The sequence below is a fragment of the Camelus dromedarius genome, chromosome 16, assembly GCF_036321535.1.
Source record: "Camelus dromedarius isolate mCamDro1 chromosome 16, mCamDro1.pat, whole genome shotgun sequence".
In the NCBI taxonomy this organism is placed as follows: Eukaryota; Metazoa; Chordata; class Mammalia; order Artiodactyla; family Camelidae; genus Camelus; species Camelus dromedarius.
The window spans coordinates 19,367,498-19,393,701 of NC_087451.1; the positions used below are offsets into that span (position 1 = coordinate 19,367,498).

At 53.3% G+C, this 26,204-nt stretch overlaps 1 protein-coding gene and 1 non-coding gene across 17 annotated transcripts; both read left to right on the plus strand.

The window, feature by feature from the left end:
- Positions 1 to 819: 819 nt before the first annotated feature.
- Positions 820 to 25,848, plus strand: CHD3 (chromodomain helicase DNA binding protein 3). 16 transcript variants are annotated; one of them, XM_064495199.1, is made up of 40 exons: positions 820 to 1,120; positions 5,695 to 5,807; positions 6,290 to 6,460; positions 6,707 to 6,831; positions 8,021 to 8,304; positions 8,535 to 8,665; positions 8,820 to 8,970; positions 9,129 to 9,322; positions 9,644 to 9,877; positions 10,071 to 10,274; positions 10,800 to 11,011; positions 11,733 to 11,864; positions 12,250 to 12,349; positions 12,761 to 12,952; positions 13,127 to 13,327; positions 13,678 to 13,815; positions 14,082 to 14,203; positions 14,359 to 14,532; positions 14,666 to 14,807; positions 15,027 to 15,158; positions 15,779 to 15,896; positions 16,121 to 16,245; positions 16,426 to 16,657; positions 16,945 to 17,111; positions 17,593 to 17,770; positions 18,216 to 18,281; positions 18,751 to 18,836; positions 18,986 to 19,119; positions 19,669 to 19,813; positions 19,996 to 20,158; positions 20,263 to 20,384; positions 20,488 to 20,623; positions 20,737 to 20,838; positions 21,028 to 21,159; positions 21,548 to 21,656; positions 21,848 to 21,980; positions 22,285 to 22,526; positions 23,551 to 23,714; positions 23,959 to 24,085; positions 24,576 to 25,848. In XM_064495199.1, exons 1-40 carry the CDS (start codon positions 844 to 846, stop codon positions 24,814 to 24,816), a joined length of 6,351 nt encoding a protein of 2,116 aa, XP_064351269.1. In that variant the 5' UTR covers positions 820 to 843; the 3' UTR covers positions 24,817 to 25,848. The 16 variants fall into 16 exon arrangements, with proteins under 16 accessions (XP_064351269.1, XP_064351276.1, XP_064351270.1 ...); XM_064495206.1 differs by having other exon boundaries at positions 22,285 to 22,480; XM_064495200.1 differs by having other exon boundaries at positions 21,031 to 21,159.
- LOC116158017 (small Cajal body-specific RNA 21) lies at positions 19,252 to 19,391 on the plus strand. The gene has a single exon (XR_004142247.1). It is a non-coding gene; the product is annotated as a small Cajal body-specific RNA 21 (non-coding RNA).
- Positions 25,849 to 26,204: the final 356 nt, after the last annotated feature.

The following is a 26,204-nucleotide window of genomic DNA, read 5'->3' on the forward strand; positions in this document are numbered from 1 at the left end:
CAATTTATGCTGATGTCAGACTGAGCATGAGTACTGATTAATGCCCCCCCCAAATATTTTTTATAAGGGGGGAGTTAGTTACAGCAGCCATTTTTGTTTTATGCAGAAATCCTTCATGCCCCCCCAACGCGCACACAGACACACACACACACACTCACACTCAGTACAACACAAGGAAAATATCTCTATTAATCTGTGCACTAATCAGTTATGAAAAAAGGGAGAAATTTGTGGGTTTCTGGGTAGAGGCTTGGAGATGGGGGTGTAACAGGGAGGAGAATGGAGGGGGGGTGAAAAATGAAATATTAAGCCAGCCATTTTGTTTTAAAAGGGGATTTTTCCCCCCTCTCCCTTTCTTCATGGAGGGGGTGGCGGTGCTGGAGGGGGGGTTGTTTTAAAAATAATTTCCAGGCGGCCATCTTAGTGCCTCAGCTCTGAGAAATATTTCTGAGCGCCCCCCTCAGAATTTAAATATATTTAAAGCAACGGAGAGGGGGGTAGAGAGAAGTCGAAAACTTTTATATATACATATATATTTTTTTAATCCCCCTCTCTTGTTCTCTCGGGAGGAAAGAGAGAAGGAAAAAAAAGTCTCTCCTCAATTTTTTTCCAAAAATTTCTGGGGGTGGTTTGGCCCCCCTCCTCAAACGGCGGCCCCGAGGGGGGGTTTCGGAGGGGGGTGGCCCGGGGGTTTTGGGGGCTGGGGGAGGCGGTGAGGAGGAGGAGGAGGAGGAGGAGGACGCCGCCGCCGAGGAGGAGGAGGAGGAGGAGGTGGTGGTGGTAGCGGTGGGGGAGGCGGGCGGGCGGTGGGTGGGGGGGTGGTGGGGGGGCCAGAGCCACAGGATGGCTTCCCCTCTGAGGGACGAGGAGGAGGAGGAGGAGGAGATGGTGGTGTCGGAGGAGGAAGAAGAGGAGGAAGAAGAGGGCGACGAGGAGGAGGAGGAGGTGGAGGCGGCCGACGAGGACTACGAGGAGGATGACGACGAGGGAGTACTCGGGCGCGGGCCGGGCCACGACCGGGGCCGCGACCGCCACAGCCCCCCTGGCTGCCACCTCTTCCCGCCGCCGCCGCCGCCGCCGCCGCCGCCACTGCCCCCGCCGCCACCACCCCCGCCGCCAGGTAAGCGGCCGCCCGACTCCCCCTCAGCCCGAGCGGGAGCCGCGGGCGCGCGAGGCCGGGCGGGGGCGAGGCACCCACCGCGCGGCCGAGCCGAGGCGAATCCGGGCGCGGGGCGCCGTCTCGGGCCCGTCGCCCCGCGGCGGTCCGGGCGGTCCGAGCGGTCCGGGCAGGCGGCGGCAGCGCCGGCCGCCGGGCCAGGCCTCCTCCCCTCCCCCGCCGCACCCCTCCCCCGCCGCCGCCGCCGCCGCCGCCGCCGCCGCCACCGCCACCGCTACCGCCGGGGCTGGAGAGCGCTGGGCGCGAGCTGCGCGCGCGGACCGGGCCACTCGGTCGCGGCTTTCGGGGGAGGAGGAGGAGGAGAATTTTTTTTTTACCCTCGGCGGGGAGGGGGTAGGCAGGAAACGGCCGAGGCGAAGCCAGGGCCCCCTCCCTGGCCGAGCGAGGGACCGCGGAGACCCCGGCGGCCGGACGGCGGCGTGGGGGAGGGGCGCGTGGGGGGAGGGGCGGGCGCCCCTGGGGCTTCGGCCCCAGTGGGGTTGGACCGAGGTGAAGCGGGGTTTCCACGTGAGGAGTGGACCGCGGCCCTCACCCCCCCGTCAGGAGTTGAGAAGGCCGGGGCGTGGGGGGGCGGGGGGCCGGTGTCCCTCGGGCTCCCCCCACCTGCGGGGACTTAGGTGCCCCTCAGCCAACTCCGGTGCGTGTGGTGGCACTTGGGGGAGGGGTCGTGTGAATGTTTGCGGGCGGCTGACGACTAGGGGCAGGTGGTGGCCACACTCCACGCAGACCACTTCCTGGAATGAGACTGGCTCCTGCCCCCTCTCCCCGGCTGGTGCTAGGGAGAGCAGTCACTGAGGATTGGGGAGCGAGAGGGGAGTGTCTGGGAGACCAGATGCCCCCAACCCCAACCCCTTTATCTCTCCTCTGCTCTGGGCTCTTTGTGTGCGCCCCCTCCCCCATGACCCCGTCAGTCTGGGGTGGCCGAGCTGCCCAGCTGTGACTCTCACGTGGCTGCCATTCACTGTCACTCACTCTCCCGCTGAAACCACCCACACCCTGACCACGTTGGGGGGCGTGAACTGCCCACCCAGCTGTTCTGCAGCTTGACCGTCACTCAGCACCCCTCCCCTGGGGTGACAAGTCACCCGCGCTGTCTGGCTAGTTCCGTCCGCGGCGGAGGGACCAGACCGCTGCCTCGCGTCGGGGGCCCAGCTATGGCCCCACTCTGGTCACCCTCCCAGTGGCGTTTTTCTCATCTTTTTTAGGGTAGAGTAAGTGAGCATCTTTCGAGTGTTCACACCCCCAAGGCCTCTGGGTGCCATGCAGCACAAATGCACCAAACTTCACAAGGTCTCACTCATGCTCTTTGTAAAACTGTCATACTGATCCGTGTGGCATATGTGGCAAATGTTCCTGTCTCGTTGAGACAGCCTTTGAGGGAAGGAGTGTGGGGTGCTTTCTTGGGGGCGGGGGTGGGGTGGGGGGTGGAGTGATGCGTGTCTGCTGGACACAGGATAAAGTTCACCTCTCCCTGCCCCCGCTTGTCTGAAAAAGGGAAAAGTTTTTTAAAAGTTATCCCAGAGAGCCCACTGATTTTGCAGGAGGGGAAAAGGAATAGAGAATTGTGGGGAAGAGGGTGCCTGGAAGACAGCAGTGGTGCTAAAAAGAGAAAGGATGTGGCGTTAAGTTGGGAGATTGGCAGCTCTCACCTATGTGGATTCCGAATTTGGAATGTGGTATTTGCGGGGATTTGATCCTGGACTGGGGTCTGTGAGAAAGGGGCGCATGAAAGAATCTGAGGTCGAGATGGGTCTTTGTGTCAATACTCTCTCCCCTTTCCCCTCTGCTTTCTAAGCAGCCGAGAAAAAAGCGTCAAATGTTTCCTAAAATTTTATATTTGAAATGAAAACCCACCTCCTCTCTCTCCCCGGGCAATTTTATCTCCCTTTCAGCCCTCCAAGTCAAACGAGTGACCCAGATACACCCCCTCAGATGACTTTTTGAGGTAAAACTTTACGAAAATATTTTTAGTCTGCCCATTATTTCTTTCTGCCTAAGTGTGGGCAAAATAACCCTCCTCTAAAGCAATTTGTTCAGGCTGCCCTCCCTCGTCTTTCTCTGGAAGATGAATTTATATGTGTTAGAGGTTTCTATTGTTTTTCATTCTGACTGCTTTGATTCTCACCATTTTGTTTTACATTCTTACCCAAGACCAATTTTATCCCTTCCCCCCTCTCCAGTCTCCTTACATTGTTAAACGTTTAAAATAATAGCACTCGTGCTGATGGGGGAAGGGAGCAGGAAGCCAAAAACTCGTTTCTTCTCCCTCCCCCTTCTGGCAAGTCTAGAGAAATAATATAACATAATATATAGATGTGATTCTTTGGCGGTGGGGGTGGGGAATGATTGTGGGTGGTGCGGAAAATTCTGGTAGTTTCTTTGCAAAAGGTCTGAAAATACAAACCCACCCCCTGCATGCAATACGCATGTGCAGCAGACCTATTATGGTGGTTCGTTGTGGGGGAGGGAGGGGAATTTGAGAAAAAATAAATATATGTGTGAGAGATTGATGGTGAGATTAGAAGAAGAGAGGGGCGGGCGGGAGGCGAGGCTTTCCGCGAGGCTCCTCCTGCTTTCTCCGGCTCGCCAGGCTCCGCCCGCCCTCCTCGCCGCCCTCCTCCCTCGCTGTCTTCCCGAGATCTGAGCCGGGATGTGGGAGAGTCTGGGCTCCAGGCCAGCATAGAGTGGCTGCTGAGACAGAGGTTGGAACTTAGATTTGCTTTCTTGCCCTCCCTTTCTTTTCCTAGCCATCTACTTTGACTCTCCGCACCACTGCCGGCTTCCCAAGTTCGGAAACCTCCTGCTGGGGTGGGGAGTGGAGTTAACTAGCTGCGAGGTCCCAGGGCTTGTGTCCCACCCGCCAGCTGGTGGAGACTGGGGCCATTTCCCTGATCCTTCGCCAGTTGGCCTGCCCTTGCCACTGCCCCAGCAGCCTCCGTTTCCATGTTCATATTAACCGAAGTCCCTGGGGTTAGGGGGCGCTGGCTGCTGGGGCATGGCGTTTTACTGACTTCCTGTTACAGTCCCTACTTTGTTTTCACACCCGGGGCTGCCTACAGGCACCTCCCTCCAATCCCGCATCCCAATCCTAGAGTGTCTTCTTGCAGGAGAGGGCACAGGATGCTGAAGCTATGAGAAGTAGGGTTGAAGGAAGGAGGTGTTGGGATTCTGAGGCAATGGAAACCGAGGCCTCCGGTGTTAATTGTGGCTAATTTTCCCTTTGCTGTTATGGGAGGAAGGATTATGTATCCTAGAGCAAGGGGCTGGGCCAGGCCCAGGCTTTCCTCTCCTGCACAGCTGCCTCTGCCTGAGCAAGACAGGTCTGGCTGGTTAGTCTAGTGCTTGCTGGGGGAGGGAGGCCAACCAGGGCCTCAAGTCTGTGTGGCATCGGTGTCTTCCTCCTCGTGGAGTTACTCTCTGCCCCCTAAGCTTCCACAGACTGGCAGAGGTCATGGAGAATGGGGTGGGGGGACATCCAGGAAGAAGCAGCCCTGGCCTCTCTGACAGGGACGTCTGGAGGGAAAGCCAGGGACCTAGCCCTGCTGAAAGCAGGTACAGGCTGTCCTCTGGATTTGTGCTTCTGAGTTTTTGTGATACTTGTGCATTTGAGAAGGCATATGCGGGGTGTGTCTGTGTCCATGTCTTTGTTTGGGTCGCCCGTAGTGCTTGTATGTGAACGGGTCGGGATGTCTGGGATTAAATATGGAGACAAGAGGTGGGACCAGGGGACAAAGGGTAGGGCCCCTGAGTTCTCAAAGGGAACAAGGATGTGGAAATAGATTTGAAGGCAGATTCCAGGCTACTTGGAACGAGGAGGAATGTTTAGATAATTGTGGAGACCTTTTCCTATGGGGTTAGGGTGTAATGAAGGAGCCAGACACTGTGATCCTGTGGGCAAAAAGTGAAAATGACTGGCTGAGAATTTCTTTTCCGCCAGGGCTCTGTTGGGTGACAGGAGGCTTGGTGATTATCTGAGGAAGTATAAACAGAGGGCTCCCTCCTCACAAAAAGGATGTCAGGGCCCCAGGGTGTTAGTGTGAGAACCCAGGTGTCCACCTTTGGCTCTGCCTTCTCAGCATCTGGCTTAGGGAGCTGCCAGCTTGTGTCTCCCCACTCCAAGTGCTGGGGTCAGGCCAGGCCAGCAGCTGGGCATGGCTTCCCCAGTTCCTGGGCAGAATGCCAGCTGGCTAAGTGATGGGGAAGGCAGGAGGAGCCCTGGCGGCGACTGAAAGGACCTGCCACAGTCAGAGCCCATGGCCTAGAGCCTGGTCCCTTGTTAGTAGGAGGGGAGAGAAGGGAGTGGTTTGGCTGCTCTTCCCTTCTGACCCCTGACCTCCCATTCAGAGCCGGAGCATCCCAGAGTACTCGAAACACTCTGTTTGCATCCAGCGAAGGGAGGCAAGTTTTGTAAGAGTTAATGCCGGAGTTCCTAGAGAGTGGGTATCAAGGATATGAGGAGGGGAAGGGGCCACAGAGACTGGGAACTTAGAGGTTTTCTGGTGCTCTCTGCTCCAAAGATAAGGATGACATTCGGCTGCTTCCTTCTGCATTGGGTGTGAAGAAGAGAAAACGAGGACCCAAGAAGCAGAAGGAGAACAAGCCAGGAAAACCCCGAAAACGCAAGAAGCTTGTAAGTGTGAAGGACTCATCTCTACAGCAAGACTTGGAGGCCCATTCCCAGAGTCTACATTCTCTCTGGTCCGGATACTAGGGGGGATCCTGAACTGAGGGAGGCCTGACCCCTTCTACCCACCTCTCCCCCACTTGCTGGCCTGTATCTCCTGGATCTGGGACCCAAACTTCACTCAGTACATCCTAGTGAAGAGCCCATTTGTCAGCAAGACTTGCTTTGCAGCAGAAAAGCAGTGAAAGCACAGGCTCTGCAGGTAGACTGCATGAGTTCAGAGCCCAGCAGTCCTTTGTCTTCTTCGGCAGTTTATTTAGCTGTCTGTGCCTCAGTTTCCTCATCTACAAAAAAGTAGATAAAAATAGATTAATTATTATCTCATAAGATTGTTGTGAAGATTAAAAGAGACACATACATGTTATGTGCTAAGAACGGTTCCTGGCACATGGTAAGGCTGAAGAAATGTTCTTACTTCTCTCCCTTAGGACAGCGAGGAGGAATTTGGCTCTGAGCGAGACGAGTACAGGGAGAAGTCAGAGAGTGGAGGCAGCGAATATGGAACCGGACCAGGTCGGAAACGGAGACGGAAGCACCGAGAAAAAAAGGAAAAGAAGACAAAGCGGCGGAAAAAAGGGGAGGGAGATGGGGGGCAAAAGGTAAGTATAATTAGGGAGTGAGGGGCAAAATCAATATAAATGACAGGCGTGAGGAGGGAAGGAGGGAGAGCCCCAAGCCAGGTGCTGAGGGAAGAGGCTGTAGTTTGTGAGGAGTGGGGATTGGGCTGGGATTGCAGCAGGAAGCAGAAAGCCAGGGGAGGCTGCTGGGTGGGTAGAGAGGCACGTGGGGGGCCCAGGACTGGGGCTGGAGAAGCACTTGCCTCACTGAAGCCTGGTCTCTCCCAGCAGGTGGAACAGAAGTCATCAGCAACTCTGCTTCTCACCTGGGGCCTGGAGGACGTGGAGCACGTGTTCTCTGAGGAAGATTACCACACACTCACCAACTACAAAGCCTTTAGCCAATTCATGAGGTGAAGTAGGACTGGGGAGTCCTTGTGAGCTGACACTTTTAATTTGGGAGAAGCCCTGGACCCCTCTGGAATCTGATGAGCCAAACAACTGCTCTCCAGAGAAATTCACAGCACATACACACAGAATTCCACATGTGACTTCAGGGAATTCCTGGACTCCAGTCAGGAGCCCTTCACTGGGGGTCACAGTTCCACTGCTAGGTTAGAAAACTGTATATAGTGAGGACTGGGGCGCTCCCTGTTTCAGCAGTTCCAGTTTCCCCTTCCTGACTTCTCTGTAGACTGGAACTGAGAGGTAACATCAGTGTTCCCCAGTTCCTCTGCTCAGTTGTCAAGTCCTCTGTTTCTTTCTTAGATAGCAGTAATAATGGAGGATGCACCACTGGCAGCAGGACCTGAGCTTCAGTGGCTCCTGAAATAGAGAACAGTAGTGATGCCTTTGGGGAGCAGGCACTTTAACAGAGCAGTTCAGTGCTCTGGAGGCAGCCTGCTGAGGTTCAGGTCCTGCTGTCACCTTGGGCAACTCAGTTCTTTGATCTTCAGTTTCTACATCTGTAAAATAGGCACATAGTAGGTACCCCACAGGGTCTTGTGGGGATTTGATGGGACAATGGATAGAAAGCCCAGCACACTCAGTGCCTGGCCCCTGGGAGCTGTTATTAGTCCTGTTGTCTCACAGCTTCCCTGCTAAACATAGTGCTTCTGTCAGCACTGGGGTCACCCACGTCCTCACAGGAGCAGAACTAGTCTGGCCGATCAGACTCCACTTGATGGGACCCTTCATCAGGGCCCGTGGAACTCATAAAAATGCAGGAAATCACAGCAACTCCTAGTAGTAGTGTGAGGACAAAATAAGATACTATGTATGTGGAAGTGTTTTAGAAGCTGTGGAGTGTTTTCAAAAGTAAGGCATTTTTACTAACGTTCTTTTGATTTTATCCTTTTTAATTATCTATGCATTTAAATTTTGTTTTTCTTATCTCTCATTTTGTACTTTTTCTTTTTTTTTAACTTTTTTTCTTTTTTAAACTTTTTATTTATTTATTTAAAAATTGATGTCATTCTCGTTAGGACATATTCTTACCACCAGGAATCTCAGCTTGTACGTAGACTTTAACTGATAAGGGGAAGTGGCAGTATTCTCAGACCACCTGTGAAGGGTCCGAGTCTCCTGCTTCTATATTTACAGGCCCCTGATAGCTAAGAAGAATCCTAAGATCCCAATGTCGAAGATGATGACCATCCTTGGGGCCAAGTGGAGAGAGTTCAGCGCCAACAACCCCTTCAAGGGGTCGGCAGCTGCCGTGGCAGCGGCGGCAGCGGCAGCGGCCGCAGCTGTAGCTGAGCAGGTGTCAGCTGCTGTCTCGTCGGCCACCCCCATTGCACCTTCCGGACCCCCCGCCCTTCCACCACCCCCTGCTGCTGATATCCAGCCCCTACCCATCCGAAGAGCCAAAACCAAAGAGGGCAAAGGTAAGAAACCCTCTAGTTCCGGCAACTGTCACTCCACCCTCCAATCTGCATGTTCTCAAATTAAAGTTTAGAGCTCTTGTCTTCTCAGCCCTGATTATTATAGAAGAAATGCTTTTCAGGAAGGGGGTCTCAGTGAGACCATAGTCCACAGAGAGGTCCAGAGGCCCCTGTGGCCTCCATTATTCTGGGATGGCATGACCTCAGCTTTTTTGCCCTCACTCCTCATTCAGGTCCAGGCCATAAGAGGCGGAGTAAGAGCCCCCGAGTGCCTGATGGACGTAAGAAGCTTCGGGGAAAGAAGATGGCACCACTGAAAATCAAACTAGGGCTGCTGGGCGGCAAGAGGAAGAAGGGAGGTTCGGTGAGTGGTCTTCCCTATCCGTTAAACCCCTGGGGGGTCAGGGGCTGGGGGTCCAGACACAGGGTCCATGAGGGCAGATGGAGTGGGAGCCCAAGGCCTGGGGAGGGGAGTGGAATCCAGTCGGCCTCCCTGACAGCCACGGGGCTATGGGCAGTATGTTTTGCAGAGTGACGAGGGCCCCGAACCGGAGGCTGAGGAGTCAGACCTGGACAGTGGCAGTGTCCACAGTGTCTCAGGCCGGCCTGATGGCCCTGTCCGCACCAAGAAACTAAAGAGAGGCCGGCCGGGAAGGAAGAAGAAGAAGGGTAAGGGGTGTCAGCTGTGTGTGATCCTGTCAGCCTTCCTCTCATTCCTTCGTTGTCCTTATTTTCAGTTTTGACTTCTTTATTCAACCCTCCTCTTTCTCTCCCTTCCCCATCCCTGTCTCCTCTATTCCCTTTGCCTCCACTGGGGTACATGACAGTCCTGGGCTGTCCTGCAGTGGCCGGGGAGGAGGAGGTTGATGGCTACGAGACGGATCACCAGGATTACTGTGAGGTGTGCCAGCAGGGCGGGGAAATTATTCTGTGTGACACCTGCCCTCGTGCCTACCACCTCGTCTGCCTTGACCCTGAGCTTGACCGGGCTCCTGAGGGCAAATGGAGCTGCCCTCACTGTGTGAGTACTGGTGCCACCTCTTACGGCCCCCAGGGACCCACCCATCTCTTTCCTCCTCGGTTTCACTTATCCTCTCACCACCCCCAGATGTCTGAGCTTCTCAGTAACAGATGTTCAAGTGTCCTGGATCCTAATTTGTTCCTCTCCCCCAACCATCTGCCCCGCCAAATCAACCTTTTTGGAAACTGAGCCGTCCTGTCCCTTTGTCCCCCAAGTCTCCTCTGTACTTCTAGGATCTAGCTGTCCTGTCATCGCCTCTGTCTTCCAGTCTTCTTACCGCCTTTCTTTTGTCTGTCTCTGTGTCTGTCCTTGGCCTCACAGGAGAAGGAGGGGGTACAGTGGGAGGCCAAGGAGGAGGAGGAAGATTATGAAGAGGAGGGAGAGGAGGAAGGGGAGAAGGAGGAAGAAGATGATCACATGGAGTACTGCCGTGTGTGCAAGGATGGCGGGGAGCTCCTGTGCTGTGACGCCTGCATCTCCTCTTACCACATTCACTGTCTAAACCCACCCCTGCCTGACATCCCCAACGGTGAATGGCTGTGTCCCCGATGCACAGTGAGTGTACCCATCCCTCAGGGTTTACTGTCAGCTCCAACTCCTTCTCCATCTCTGGGGCCCAAAGGTCCAGCTCTTTCTTTCTGTCCTCCCCCCTGTACCTTTGATTCCTTGCTGGAACCCCTATCCTCCTACTCTAACCATGGGCTCTCTCTGCCTCTTTTTCTTTTCTTTGTGTGTGTGCATCCTGAAGTGCCCTGTGCTGAAAGGGCGTGTGCAGAAGATCCTGCACTGGCGGTGGGGGGAGCCACCCGTGGCAGTGCCAGCCCCCCAACAGGCAGATGGGAATCCAGATGCCCCACCCCCACGCCCTCTTCAAGGCAGATCTGAGCGAGAGTTTTTTGTCAAGTGGGTAGGACTGTCCTACTGGCACTGCTCGTGGGCCAAGGAGCTTCAGGTACAAGGGCCCCTCCTTCCCCCATCCTGTGACCCCATTTGCTGCTATTCTCTCTCTCTCTCACACTGCTCTTCTCTCGTGTACCATCCCCTTTGCTTTCCCTCATTTTAGGCCTCTGGTCCTCACATCTGCCAACTTCCTTAGTTTCCATACTTGGTCCTCTTGGTCTTCAGTCTTCTTGCTCTCATTCTTATTAGATTCCTTCCCTTAGGTATGATGTAGCCTTCCTTAACTCCATCTCTTTCATCATCCATCTTAACCATGTTTTACCGATATCCTCTATCTTGATAACCCTATTCCCTTTCTCCTTTTGCTTGTTACCTCCCCACCCAGGCCCTGTCTCTGACTCTGTTCTGTTGCATGTTATTCATTCTCCCACTTTGGCTGTATCTTACTGTGTCTCTCATTCACCTCTTTCTGGGTTCGCTTTCCCATGCTGTTCCCTTGCCGGCCTCTTCCCTGTCTCCTTTTGTCTTCTTGGGATGTTGGGACTACCTCTTCCCCCCCTCCTCTGTGCTCCATCAGCTGGAAATCTTCCACTTGGTAATGTACCGAAACTACCAACGGAAGAATGACATGGATGAGCCCCCGCCCCTGGACTATGGCTCAGGTGAGGATGATGGGAAGAGTGACAAGCGTAAGGTGAAGGACCCGCACTACGCCGAGATGGAGGAGAAGTACTATCGTTTCGGCATCAAGCCGGAGTGGATGACTGTCCACCGGATCATCAACCACAGGTGAGTCCTTGGTCCATGGGAAGGCCTTCCTGGTTTATGCCACTGTTCTTGTTGGCCCCATGTTAATATTTGTTGATTAACCAGATAATTAATGTAACTGGGTAATTCCTGCCTCAAACCTTCTGGCTCTGTTTCCTCTCTGAAGATGAGAGCAACTGGGAGGAAAGTCCAGCCTGGCACTGACTCCTTTGTCTTTGCTTCCTCTAATCTCTAACAGCTTAAGAACTGACAGATGAGTCTGGGGATCTGGGTGTAAGCAAAGCAAGACATGAAAAACATGATTCATACAGACCAGTGTTTCTAGTGCTTCTTTCTTCAGAGTACTTATTACTGCCTAATGTTATACTGTATTTTTATTTTTCTATTTCATTGCTGCCTATACCAGTAGAATGTGAGCTCCATGAAAATAGGTCATTTGTCTGTTTAGTTCACTGATGAATCCGCTGTGCCTGGAATTGTGCCTGGCCTGTAGTAGATGCTAGGAAATACTGATTGGATGAACAAACGATATTAAAGCCAGGGATGTTTTGTGATAGTTGATTTTTAGGAAACCATCCTGGAAAAGCTAGGGTAGTACTTGAGCCATTCTAAACTCCCTTTCAGTGGCCCACCATTGAGGATTAGGTGATACATTCTGCATGTTTGCTGATAATAGTATTTATCATGACTTTTTTCTACTTGGGACACATTATTTTTCTCCTCTTGACTTCCCGCCCCACAGTGTGGATAAAAAGGGGAATTACCACTATCTAGTGAAATGGAGGGACTTGCCATATGACCAGTCCACATGGGAGGAAGATGAAATGAACATCCCTGAATATGAAGACCATAAGCAAAGCTACTGGAGACATCGGTGAGGGAGCCAGGTCATGGGTTAGAGGGGTTATGAGGATGGGGGCATGAAAGCTAAATCTCCAGCATTAAATGAGGTGCAGTAGGGACAAACCTGATCAAGAGTTTAGGGCAGTGGGAGCCCAGGCTGGGTTGTTGGGGTGGGTTGATCAAGAGGCAGTGTAAGGAAGAGAAATAAGATCCAGCCTGAATTACTGGAAAGAGGATGCTCAGGAGTAGGGAGGGTTTGCTCTAGAGGCAAAATCCAAGAGGTGAGGGTAAAGAACCTGGGAGAAAGGAAATGTGAGAAAATCTAGGTTATGAAAAGTGGGAGGTGGGTCTGGAATGGGTTCAGACTAGGAAGGGCCCCATGGAACGGGTCTGACTCAGACCCACTCTTTTCCCAGAGAACTAATTATGGGCGAGGACCCTGCCCAGCCTCGCAAGTATAAGAAGAAGAAGAAGGAGCTGCAGGGTGATGGGCCTCCCAGTTCTCCTACTAATGATGTAAGTCCTCTCACTTGGCCTTTCTCTCATTTCTGGAGCTGTGGAGATTGAAGATTTCCTGGGGGCTTCTGACAGAACTTCCCAGAGTTTCAACAGTCTCTTTGAACAGTGGCTCTTTAGTGTTCAGCCTTGCCCTAAGAGTACTAGGAATTTTGGCATGAGAGTGAGAGAGCTGCTGGAGGTAGCAGCACACAGGGCTCTTCACCAGTTTCCTTCCTCATGGGGCTGCTGGGTATGGTTTTAAGGAATGACGGGGAGGCACTTCTGTCTAGAACTTTCATAAGCTCGGGCCATAGGAGAGGGAATTGTAATCCCACTTGATAACAGTGCCAGGGAGTGGGGAGGGAGGAGAGCACGACCAGAGGAGCAGCTGATGGTTCTCTTGAGCTTTCTGACTTCTTGACTCTACAGCCTACAGTGAAATATGAGACTCAGCCGCGGTTTATCACAGCCACTGGAGGCACACTGCACATGTATCAGCTGGAAGGGTTGAACTGGCTACGCTTCTCGTGGGCCCAGGGCACTGACACCATTCTGGCTGATGAGATGGGGCTGGGCAAGACCATACAAACCATCGTCTTCCTCTACTCGCTCTATAAGGAGGTGCTGGATTCTAGGGTCCCTGAGGGGGACAGCCAGGCTGAGGCCTAGCCTGGACTGGGGAAGGTGGGAGTAGAAGGTGGGGGCAGAGGATTGGGGGGAGGTGGTGGCAGGCAGAGGACTGGGGTGTACAACTACGAGCCTAGACTAATGGTCGGTCCCCTCTTTGACTCCCAGGGCCACACAAAGGGTCCTTTCCTGGTGAGTGCCCCACTCTCTACCATCATTAACTGGGAGCGAGAGTTCCAGATGTGGGCACCCAAGTTCTATGTGGTGACATACACGGGTGACAAGGACAGCCGGGCCATCATTCGTGAGAATGAGTTTTCCTTTGAAGACAACGCCATCAAAGGTGGCAAGAAAGCTTTTAAAATGAAGGTAAAGCCCTCTACCTCATATCCTCTGAAGTCCTCAGATCTGTCATTTCATTGACCCAATCAGGATTTCAATTCCTTTACCCCCACTCAGCTTTCTCCCTCCCTTCCTCCGCCTTCCCTCACACCTCTGCACTGCAGTCCTGGAGGGGTAGCAGGTACTCCCAGGGGCATACATGGATCTGTTTGTACTGGACATGTGGAAGTTTGGGGGCCATGTTCAGTAGTCCCCGCATGGAGTCAAAGTTGGAGGACACCTGGCTCCCTTTAGGAGTCTCAGTAGGAGAATGGGGGTGGAGGTCTAGATGCTTGGATGTTGAGTGGCAGCCAAATGGATGATGGTTGTATTGGCAGAGGGAGGCACAGGTGAAGTTCCATGTTCTCCTGACGTCGTATGAGCTGATAACCATTGATCAGGCAGCACTTGGCTCCATCCGCTGGGCCTGTCTCGTGGTGGATGAGGCCCATCGGCTCAAGAACAACCAGTCCAAGGTGAGTGAGATACCCAGCCCTCAGACTCCTACTTAATCCTAGTCCTAAAAAGTAACTTTCTGGGGGCTTCCTGCAGTCCAGAAGGCAGGATGCCTGGGAATAAGTCTGGGGACAAGTCCAGGTTGGAATAGGGAGAGGACGAGGGATTTGAGGGCCTCTGATTCTGAAGGAAATAGGAGCTGGAGGCAGGAAAAGTTTCATTCTGTGGGCCAGCCACTTGCCACTGATGGGCCCTTTCTCCTGCCTTTCCTTGCCCCATTTTCTAGTTTTTCAGGGTCCTCAATGGCTACAAGATAGATCATAAGTTGCTGCTGACAGGGACTCCATTGCAGAATAATCTGGAGGAGCTCTTCCATCTGCTGAACTTCCTCACCCCAGAGAGGTTTAAGTAAGTGACTCAGTAGGGTAGTCTGCAGAGAGGAGAGGAGGAGGGGCTGAGAAGATGAGTGGGCAGAGGATTCATCCCAAGTGAAGAACAGAGCCCAAGATCACGGGCAAAAAACCTGACCCCTGTTCATTTCATTATCTCTTTCTGGCTACTAGCAACCTGGAGGGCTTCCTGGAGGAGTTTGCTGACATATCCAAAGAAGACCAGATTAAGAAACTTCATGACTTGCTGGGGCCACATATGCTGCGGAGGCTCAAGGCTGATGTCTTTAAGAACATGCCAGCCAAGACAGAGCTCATTGTTCGCGTGGAGCTGAGTCCCATGCAGAAGTGAGACGCAAGGCGGGTTACCCGGACCAGGGTTGAGGATTTGGTGGCAGCTTTCCAAGAGTTGGTGACCAAGTGCAACATCATAATTGCTTCCTTTATTGTATCTCTTCTGTGCTCCTACCCTGGTCTTTAGGAAATACTACAAGTATATCCTGACCCGAAATTTTGAGGCCTTGAATTCACGAGGCGGTGGGAACCAAGTGTCACTGCTTAACATCATGATGGATCTTAAGAAGTGCTGCAACCATCCATACCTCTTTCCTGTGGCTGCTATGGTAGATATGAAAGCTCGGGGCTGTTAAATGCCTGGCTCTGAAAATGGGACCAGTTGAGCACAGGGTTGGAGCTGGGTTGGGAAGCCAGAGACTATTTCTGAGAGGAGTAGGAATTGAAAAGGTGTGGAGCCTAGATTTGGGCTTCCACTTTCTGGGCATGGTCAGAATGTGAGGTCAAGTTTCCTGACTCTCTCCTCCTTTTTCTTCCCTTCTTTTCAGGAGTCCCCAAAACTTCCCAGTGGGGCTTATGAGGGTGGGGCACTTATTAAGGCATCTGGGAAGCTCATGCTGCTGCAGAAGATGCTGCGGAAGCTGAAGGAGCAAGGACACAGAGTGCTCATCTTCTCGCAGGTGACCCATCCCTACAGCTCTTTCTCACCATCAGATAATCCCTTACTTCATTCCTGTGGTTGCTATGGGATGAGAGGTTAGGTGATCATACCCTTAAGAGTTTCTTGTATAGCTAAGTTCATCTTGGCCTCTGATCCCTATTCTTAATTAAGGCTGTTGGAAGTTGTAGTCTTCTTTTAAGCCAAAGGGGGGGAGGGGGAGCCATATGTCTCCTGAAGGAGGTCTCTAGGGTTGGTACTGTTTCTTAACCTTATTGGGGAGGAGAGGAGAGCTCAGACTTTTTGGAAATCTGGTGAAAACTGTGGGGTCTGCTCTCCAGAAAACTGTACACAGAATTAGATAATATTGTGCAGATTTTCAGGGGGTTCATAGTATTCCCTGAAACCTTGTCATACGTGTCAGAGGAGAACCTCTGCTTAGGAGAAATGATCTTGAATCAAGAGAGAATGACAAAAACGTGGAATGAGGAGGAGCTGGGGGTGGAGGAAGCCACTCCAGAGGAGCATATGGCAGGGCAGGGGTATGGTGTGAGGATTTGGACCGAAGGAGAGTAAAGAGAACAGACAGAGTGCATCCCACTGCCTCGTCATTCTAGACTCCTTCCTCTTCTCTTGCTCTAGATGACCAAAATGCTAGACCTGCTAGAGGACTTCTTAGACTACGAAGGCTACAAGTACGAGCGCATCGATGGGGGCATCACCGGTGCCCTGAGGCAGGAGGCCATCGATCGCTTCAATGGTGAGGGGGGCATGCCTTGGTCTCTGCTGGGTGTGGGAGGCCCAAGAAACCTGTGCCTAGGTCCCTGGGATGGGAGAGGGCTGGCCTGGTGGGATATTAGACACTTGGGCTTTTGAGCTGGGGACAGTCAGGGAACATTGTTTATAGTTAGGGAACATCTAGGAGCAGGTGGACAGAACTGCTGGGTACAAGAAAAGCCTGATCTCTTACTCGTTGCCTTCTAGCTCCTGGGGCCCAACAATTCTGCTTTCTCCTGTCCACCCGAGCGGGGGGTCTGGGCATCAATCTGGCCACTGCCGACACTGTTATCATCTTTGATTCTGACTGGAACCCCCATAATGATATCCAGGTGAGAACTTGCCTCCTGGAGCCCCTTTTAACAAGGAGTCGTGGGTGTCTGTTCTGGGGTCAGAAGTAAACCTTTTGGTGGGTAGAAGACCCTTCCTTGCCAGCCTCCTTTCCAGAGCATGTAGGGGGTGTCTCCCCTGCCACTTCCCTGGCCCATCCCCACTTTATCTGGCCCGTACAGGCCTTCAGCCGTGCTCATCGGATTGGCCAGGCCAACAAAGTGATGATTTACCGGTTTGTGACTCGCGCATCAGTGGAAGAGCGAATCACGCAGGTGGCCAAAAGAAAGATGATGCTGACACACCTGGTGGTACGGCCCGGGCTGGGCTCCAAGGCGGGTTCCATGTCCAAGCAGGAGCTGGATGACATCCTCAAATTTGGCACCGAGGAGCTATTTAAGGATGAAAATGAGGGTGAGAGCCTTTTCTGCAACTCCCTGAAAGCAGGTCTCTGCTGTCTGTGAGCACTTCTTTTCTGAAACTCCCCGAAGAAAATCTTCTCTCTGCCATCCTAGGAGGAAGGTTGGCTTCTCCTGCTTTCAACCTGTAAGGTTGAAAACAACAAATCTCTATATAGACGCCCAGGGAAAGGGCCTTCTCCTCAAGAGCTCCTCTGAAAAGGAAGCAGAGGAGAAGGCTTTCCTTTGACCTTTCCACTGACTCTGAACTCAGAGTCCCGTCTTGTTCCCCGGCTCCACCAGGGGAGAACAAGGAGGAGGACAGCAGTGTGATTCACTATGACAATGAGGCCATTGCTCGGCTGTTGGACCGGAACCAGGATGCAACTGAGGACACTGATGTGCAGAACATGAACGAGTATCTCAGCTCCTTCAAGGTGGCCCAGTATGTGGTGCGGGAAGAAGACAAGGTGAGAGGCTTGGGGCCAGATGTTGTCCATCCCAGTCGTCTCTGAAGGGCAGTGTCCTTTACAGGACGTTGAAGTCAGAGGATCCCTTTTCGTTCCTGTTTTTTTGTCTGACCTCTTACCCCAGTGCCCAGCAAAGAGCAGTAGTGGACCTCAACTTCTTGCTCTAAAGGGTGAGACTGGACTTTGAAGAAAACTTAGGATGCAGCAATAAACTCAGAGGGGTACCCTCTGAGACAGAGTGGGAGATACTCAGAGGGCCCTAGAGGAGAGGTTTGGGAAAGAGGGAAATAACAAGGAGGAGAAGCATATTGCAGGTAAGAGATAAGGAAAGGGTGCCGTGTCCAGAGGACTTTGGGAGAGTGAAGAGGTCTGGGGGCAGTGAGACCACAGGCTGGGCTGAGGCAGGAGAGCAGGGATTTTGTTGCTGTGCAAGGACAGGGGGAAGGGGAAGGCTACCAGCATTCGTTCTGCTGTCCTTCAGATTGAAGAAATTGAACGAGAGATCATCAAGCAGGAGGAGAACGTGGACCCTGACTACTGGGAGAAGCTGCTCCGACACCACTATGAGCAGCAGCAGGAAGACCTGGCTCGGAACCTCGGCAAGGGCAAGCGGGTCCGCAAGCAGGTTAACTACAACGACGCGGCTCAGGAGGACCAAGGTGAGGACTGCCCCCGATGCAGGAATGGAGAAGCGGAGTGGAGAGTGCGGCGAAGGGGCTGGGAGGCTGGGGGCATTGAAGGTAAAAAGAGGTCAGGGCCTTCCCTACTGAGTGGAAATGAGTTGGGACGGGTCACTTGGAGCTACTCAGAGGCCAGGTGGGTTTGCAGGCGATCTAAGCTATCTAGCGGTTGCAGAGGGCTCAGTGGGCACCCAGGGGTCCTTAGAGTGCATTATGCAGGGATCAGGAGGCGAGTGGTGATTGGACATAGTTCAGGATACGTGGCCCAGAGTCAGCCTACAGGCAGTCATCCAGCAGCCCTAGGAGGGCCAAGGCCAGAGCAAAAGTGTGTCCAAAGTCTGAGGGGAGGCAGCCAGGTGGAAAGGCCCCAGGATGGGCTTATCCAGGGAGCCATCACTGACTACTGAGCCCTTTCCCCACACAGATAACCAGTCAGAATACTCAGTGGGATCAGAGGAGGAGGATGAAGACTTTGATGAGCGTCCTGAAGGTGACATCTGTTTTCCTGACATTCTCCCACACCTCTTCCCATTTCACTTCCCGTTGTCTTTTAAGTCCACTGTTCTTAGACAAATAAAGGGCTTTTTTCTGTAGAAAAAGTAAAGAATGCAGGCAAGCAAAAAAGAAGAAATATTCATAACCTTGCCACTGTTAAAATATGGAGTATATAACCATGCAGTCTTAGATACCTAGATGAAAAATCAAGAAAGATACATCATTCACACCCCTGCCTGTAATGTTGCTTATATGGAATAGTTGCTACTGACTTTTTAGTATGGCTTGAATCTTTTGAACCTACTGGATCAGTAGTTCTGAATGTGCTGGGAAGAAGATTCCAGGTGCCACCAACCTGACACCGGCTTGCCTGTGTTCTGTGTCTTGTGGGAATGGGGTGCTAGGAAAGACAGGGTAGAGGAGGTGGTGGATCTGCTAACCAGGGCCACCATCTCCCCACCCAGGGCGTCGACAGTCAAAGAGGCAGCTCCGGAATGAAAAGGATAAGCCCCTGCCTCCACTGCTGGCTCGAGTTGGGGGCAACATTGAGGTGAGAGCTGGGCCCAGGCACCTGAGGGATCCCTGAGGAAAGAATGAAGGCCAGGGGACTGGAAATTGAGGCTGGGTCACTGACGGTAGATGGGACCAAGAAATAAGATCCTGGACGTTCATCTCTCACTCCCTCCTTGCTGTCTTCAGGTGTTGGGATTCAACACCCGTCAGCGGAAGGCCTTCCTCAACGCTGTCATGCGCTGGGGCATGCCACCGCAGGACGCCTTCACCACCCAGTGGCTGGTGCGGGATCTGAGGGGCAAGACTGAAAAAGAGTTCAAGTGAGTGTGGGTGATCCAGGGCTGAGCTGGATGGAAGGGTAAGAGCTTTGGGTGTTACTTTCTTTCTCTTGGCCACCATATGATGTGACCTTACTCAACTGATCACCATACTCCCTGCCAGACCACATCTGCCGGCTCAGTTTCCTGGGAGGTGGGCTAAGCCTGCCCCACCTCCCCTCACATGAGCCTAGAGCAGAGAGGCTAGGCTCCCTTCCGCACAGGAGAGGCGGTTAAGACAGGAGTCTCGCCTGTGTTGTCCTTGCCTCACATTTGGCCACAGTAACCTGGCAGGGGAGCTGGTGGAAAGGATGAAGAGCTGACTGATGGTGCCTAAGAGTGAAGTACCGAGGCTAAGGAGACCGTGGAAATTCAAGAGGAGGGGCAGTGGGGGGTTAGGGTGTGGAGGGCTGGTAACAGTGAGATTCAGAGGCCCATGGAGGAGCTCTGGAGGTGCCCAGGAGTTTTGGGTTCTCTAATCTCTATACCCCTGCATTGCCCTGTGCCCCTCTAAGGCTCTCCTAACCTGTCTCCCACCCCCATGCTCCTTAGGGCCTATGTGTCTCTGTTCATGCGCCATCTCTGTGAGCCCGGGGCAGACGGCTCTGAAACTTTTGCTGATGGGGTCCCTCGAGAGGGACTGAGTCGCCAGCAAGTGTTGACCCGCATTGGAGTCATGTCTCTCGTCAAGAAGAAGGTATCAGTCTTCTCCTCACCCGAAGGGTCAGGCTGGCTGCGTAGGCCCTGTGCCTTCTTTGCCTTGCATGCCTAAATTCCAGATGCAGACTGGTGCGATATAAAGCAGAAGGGACTGGAACTTGTTGTGAGTCCAGTGCCTGGAGCTGATCACTGTCCCTGCAACTCCCCCGCACCCTTTAGGTACAGGAATTTGAGCATATCAATGGGCGCTGGTCTATGCCAGAGCTGATGCCTGACCCCAGTGCTGACTCTAAGCGCTCCTCCAGAGCCTCCTCTCCTACCAAAACGTCTCCCACCACTCCGGAGGCTTCTGCTGCGAACAGTCCTTGCACCTCTAAACCTGGTAATCAGCTTGGGATGGTGGGAGAGACAGAGGGGACCAGTGTCCATTAGATACAGAGGGATTGAAGTTGGAGTTTCTGCCTTCACTCTGCCTTAACCTTGCAGCTACTCCAGCTCCAAGTGATAAAGGAGATGGCATAAGGACACCTCTGGAGAAGGATGAAGCAGAAAACCAAGAGGAGAAGCCAGAGAAGAATAGCAAAGTTGGGGAGAAAATGGAGACAGAGGTGTGTGGCTACCTGGCTCCCCCTGAGGGGAGGGAGTGGCAAGGTCTTGGAGGCAGGTCCTGGGAGTCCTCCAGTTCAGCCTGACTCCATTGTCCTCTTCTAGTCTGATACTCCTAGCCCAGCCCCATCCCTTGGGGAGCGGCTGGAACCAAGGAAGATTCCTCTAGAGGATGAGGTACCAGGGGTACCTGGAGAGATGGAGACTGAACCTGGGTACCGGGGGGACAGAGAGAAGTCAGGTGGGTGAATGGCCTTTGGAGTGATGGGGGGCTGAGAATTTGGGAGTTCCCTCTTTGAGGGTCAGGGGATGAGGGTGACATCCTCCTTTCCTGTCCCCTACCCCCTCCCACAGCCACAGAGTCGACGCCAGGAGAGAGGGGGGAGGAGAAGCCGTTGGATGGACAGGAACACAGGGAGAGGCCGGAGGGGGAGACAGGGGATTTGGGCAAGAGAGGTAATGGGTGGAAGGACTGGACCGGACACCTGGGTCCCTGAGGGAATCAGGGGAGGTGGAGTCTGGGGAACCAAATGCCTGTATCTTGGGTGGGTAGCCTTTTCAAGGGCCAGTACAGTACAGAGAGTAGTCGCGGGATCTGGGAGGAGACTGTCTCCTGAGGTGTGAGCTCTGCCCCATCTGCCATAGCAGAAGACGTAAAAGGGGACCGGGAGCTTCGACCTGGGCCTCCCAGAGATGAGCCACGATCCAACGGGCGACGTGAAGAGAAGGCAGAGAAGCCGCGGTTCATGTTCAATATTGCCGATGGTGGCTTCACAGGTGGGGGGAGGTTTCTCACTGCCCCTTGCTCCTCACTGGGGTTTGCTCATCCTCGTGGGGTTTCTCATTTGGCCTGAGGCCTCCTGCTCCCTTTCTGAGTAACTGCCAGTGACATGGTGCGTACTGTCTCTGATCCTTGCCCTTAGTTCTCCTTAAGTGTACTCCTAACTCCAGAGCTGCCTTTAATCCTACCTGTATTCTTAATCCTAACTTGAACCTTGTTTGCAACTAGTTTTATTCCTAATCCCTCACCTAACCTTGTGCTGTTTCTCTTAAAGAACCCTTAGTCCTCTCCCACTGTTCAGGATCCCCTCCTCTACACCTGCCTGTCAGGCTGGGTGTGGTTTGCAGTCTCCTGATGCCTCATCTGTCTGTGTCCTCTTTTCAGAGCTTCATACACTATGGCAGAATGAGGAACGGGCAGCTATTTCTTCTGGAAAACTCAATGAGATCTGGCACCGAAGACATGACTATTGGCTTCTGGCTGGGATTGTCCTGTATCCTTTGATACAAATGCAAGGAAAAAAAGTGTTCTCTACCTGGAGAGAGGGGGACTGCAGAAAAGATGAGTCCACACATGGGGATGGGGGCGTAGTGCCACACTTTGTGGGGGATCAGGCCAAAGGGAAAACACATTCATAGCCTAGCCCTGTTAAATTCCTTGATGAGCCCGTTCCTTCATTGGCAGCCATGGCTATGCACGGTGGCAGGACATCCAGAATGATGCTCAGTTTGCCATCATCAATGAGCCTTTTAAAACTGAAGCTAATAAAGGGAACTTTCTGGAGATGAAAAATAAGTTCCTGGCCCGGAGATTCAAGGTGAGGATGAAGGAGGAAAGGAATAGTGGTGAAGAGGGGCTTGGTCAGAAGTGGACCAGACCTGGTTGGAACGTAGGCAAGGTTAACACTTTGAGGGTTGAGGCAACACTTGAGGCCAAGACCAGAGTGTCACCTTATGTTTGGGACTGTGGGCTGGATCAGGGTGGATGTTGGGGTCGCAGTCAGTATTGGTATGGAGCTGGGGTGCTCTGGTCCAGCGGCAAGGGCAGCATAGGTCTCCAGTCCCAATCCTCCTGCTCACTGCTGACAGCTCCCTGCACTCACCCCCTCCCCATGCCCTCAGCTCCTGGAGCAGGCGCTGGTGATTGAGGAGCAGCTGCGGCGGGCGGCCTACCTGAACCTATCACAGGAGCCGGCGCACCCCGCCATGGCCCTCCACGCCCGCTTCGCCGAGGCCGAGTGCCTGGCCGAGAGCCACCAGCACCTCTCCAAGGAGTCGCTGGCGGGGAACAAGCCGGCCAACGCCGTCCTGCACAAGGGTAAGGGCCGCGGTGGCCCCGCGCGGGGGAGGGCCCACAACGCTGCGTAAGTCTTCACCCCGCACCCCTCAAAATCTTCCCACCCCTCTGACCCCTTTCCCCTCTGAACCATCCCCCTCTGACCTCTAACCTCACCCCAACCCACTTTGCACCCACTTGGTTTTTAGCCTCTGGGCATTCTGCAGCCAGCCTTCGTCCATGCCTAATAGCATTCACATCAGTGCCTAATAGAAGGACCTTCCCCGCCAGCCTCCATGAGACTGTGCCACGTTCCCTCCACAGGGCAGAACTTCTTCACTGACCCACACACCTGCCGTACTGCTCATAGCACCCTCTCTGGGGCTTTGGCCTTTGTACAGTCCACAGAAGTCCTTACCCCCAATCCCACAAATCACATTCCTCACATCTCATTCACCCACCAAGGCAGAAACTACCACCATCCCACCCTCTGACCCTTCCCCTTGAAACTTCCCTTTGACCTTCAACCCTTCTTCCCAAACCCTCTTACCCTGAGAATAATAGATAAAGTTCCAAAGCCCTCTAACATCTAATCCTGTCTGATGTAGTAACTGACTCCTGGCCCCTTTGATTCCTGTTTTAATTCTTTGAATCTGTAATACTGACCTTCTAACCTCCCTCCCCCCTTACATATTAAAACCTTGATTCCTTAAATCTTTGATACCACTTACCACCTCCCACACCTCCTGACTGTTTCCTCCCCATCATCCCCAACCCCAAAACCTAACTCTTCCAGTATGGGATGTTCTGACAACTCCCCGCCCCCATGTCTTCCAATGTCCTCCCGTGTCCCCTCCTTTCCTTTCTCTCTATATGTCCCCTCTGGTGATCTGGTCTATCTGCCTCTTTACTTGACTCTTTTTCTTTTTCTGTGAGTCGCTCTTTTTCTGTCTACTTCTGTCATTTTCTTGGTCTCTGATTCTTTGACATCTGTGTCCTCTCTCCTTCTCCGACTATATCTGTCCATCTGATTCCTCGTCTCTTTTCCTGGCTCCATCTCTCCCTTTCCCTGTCTTTCTCTTGCCCTTCTTTCTCCGTGGCCCGGGCCCCAGTTCTGAACCAGCTGGAGGAGTTGCTGAGCGACATGAAGGCGGACGTGACCCGCCTGCCAGCCACGCTGTCCCGAATACCCCCCATCGCAGCCCGCCTTCAGATGTCCGAGCGCAGCATCCTCAGCCGGCTGGCCAGCAAGGGCACGGAGCCTCACCCCACACCGGTAACCCTCTTTCCCCCTGACTCATTTTCCCTGTTGGTACTCCTCCTGCACACATATAAACACTTCCTTCAGAGTCCTTTACAATGTAGAAAAACAACTTGCTCTAACACACTCATCAGCCTTGAGCCTCCCTGCCTGTATGATACCCCTCAGTAGTTCTGGAGTTTGGCCCATGATGCCTCCCCTACAGCTTCTTTCCTCTCAGACTGTGGACCCTCTAACTTGGGCTCGCTCTCTCTTCCAGGCCTTCCCCCCGGGTCCATACGCTACACCTCCGGGGTACGGGGCGGCCTTCAGCGCCGCACCCGTAGGGGCCCTGGCCGCCGCAGGCGCCAATTACAGCCAGATGCCTGCAGGGTCCTTCATCACAGGTCAGCTGGTGACTTCCTGCCTCCCACTTCTTGCACTCCTCCTTTTCCAAGCTTCATCCCTGCTCAGCTACCCTTTTACTCGTCTAGCCCATCTCATTTCCTTGGAAAGTGTTTTATGGAACGGAGTGGTTTCGGGCTTTGTGTTTTCCATCTCTTTCTTCTCTTCCTTTCCCATCGTCAGAAACTTCATCCAGATTTTTAGTGGTTCTGTGCCTTGGCATCTCTTACCCAAGCCTCCTCTGTCTGGGTTACTTCAGGGAAAAAGAATATGAAATCAGAAAGGGGGTTTAAAGTTGCAACTTGTGTTCCATCATGCATATGATGGGGAATCTCAGGGAGAGGGGTCTGCCCTGGTCGCCCCATCCCTACCCTAGAAAAGTGGAAGTGGCATGAGGTGACCTAGAAGGAAGAACGTACACTGTGGTCAGGAAGCGATCAATGATGGGGAGTGAAATAGGGACTGACCCTTCCTTACCCACTTCCCAAACAGCCGCCACCAACGGCCCTCCAGTGCTGGTGAAGAAGGAGAAGGAAATGGTGGGGGCACTGGTGTCAGACGGGCTGGATCGGAAGGAGCCCCGAGCCGGGGAGGTGATCTGTATAGACGACTGACCGGATCCCAGGCCTGCCCTTCACCCAGGCCCCGTTCCCGAGGCCGACCCCCAGCTCAGGCTCTGGGGCCTGCTGCCAATCCTCCGCCTTCCCCACCCCTTGGGCCGTCACTGGGCTAGGAGACCCTTTGCCTCTCTACAACTGTCTTCAAGAAGGGCCCTTTGTCCTCCAACCCTTGCACCATTCCCACCGCGCTTTGATGATTGTGCTGGTGAGAAGAGGCCTGGGTGGGAGGTGGTTAGCAGGGTCTTCCAAGTACCTTTTTCCCCCACTGCCAAACATACACAGCTTCCCAATAATAGTTGTGGGGAGAAAGGAGGTGGAGCCTCCCCAGTTTTTATTCCTGCAATATAAGCTCCATCTCCTGCAGAAGTGGGGGGTTAGCCTTGCCTGGCCTTTAGGGACTTTGGTGGGGAAAAGAGCTTTGAAGAGAGGAGGGGGACTTTAGAGAGGGGTGACAATGAGCCCTGGGAGGGTGGAAGGGAAGAGGAGGGGCAGCTGCATGTTTCCTTTCCCTACCTCCCCCCAAATGGAGGGTGGAGCAGTTGCAAGGGAGGGAGTCCATTGCTGTTCAGCCTCAGAATAAAGGCGCCGTTCACTGGCTCAGTTACCTCCTGTGTACCGGCATCTTGTGTTGGGAATCTTCCCTCCTCCCTAGGGACCAAGGACCACTCCTACAAGAGAGTAATATTTGGGTGATACTCCCTTAAGCCAAAGAGGAGCTCCCCAATCTGTCCTAGGGACTCAGGTAACCTAGAAAGGATGGCAAAGAACACAATGGGCCAGATGTTGGATGATCCCCCAGTTTTGGGGCTCAGGTTCTCAGAGGACTTGTACCCTCCCTCCTGAAGACCTGGATATGGACTAAACTTGAGTGGGTCAGGCAGGGGGCCTAGTCAGGGGACTACCTTGCCTTTGGGACCAGAGCAAAATAGTGGAGGGCAGGCTGGGGAGACATGGGCACATCCTCCTCCCCAGGAGGGGCTGGGGAGAGTGGCAGTTTGCATGGCGAACCCCCCACTTCCTCTTCGCTCCCCTTCACTTTCTTGCTGCCCCTCTCCCCGTCTCTTCACACCCACTCCTGGGTCTGTCCCAGTCCCCTCTTCTGTATCAGGTTTATTGGTTGTACATATAAATTATACTTTCCTTTCTGTGTGCTCTGTTATTTTTGAGTGGGGGAGTTCTTTGGTTGGGGGGAGGGCTAAGGGAAGGAAGGGTGTTGCTTCCTGCCATTTCCTACTAGCCATTTCTCTCTCACTCTTGTTTTAAATCTTGTGACTTTTCCTTTTTCTCGTTTTTATTTTTTGGGTCATCAACTAAAACTCTGAGGCTCTTTTTCCAACCCTAACCCCAGTGTGATGAGCTCAGCATAGAGATGGAGGATGAACAGCAGGATACCTACACAGGCCCCAGGTGGAGGGCAGAGAGAGAGCAGGGCTTACTGCACAGAAGTATAGTGGAAGGGGTGCCTGACAAGGTTCAGAACTGCCTTCCATTCATCCTTTTG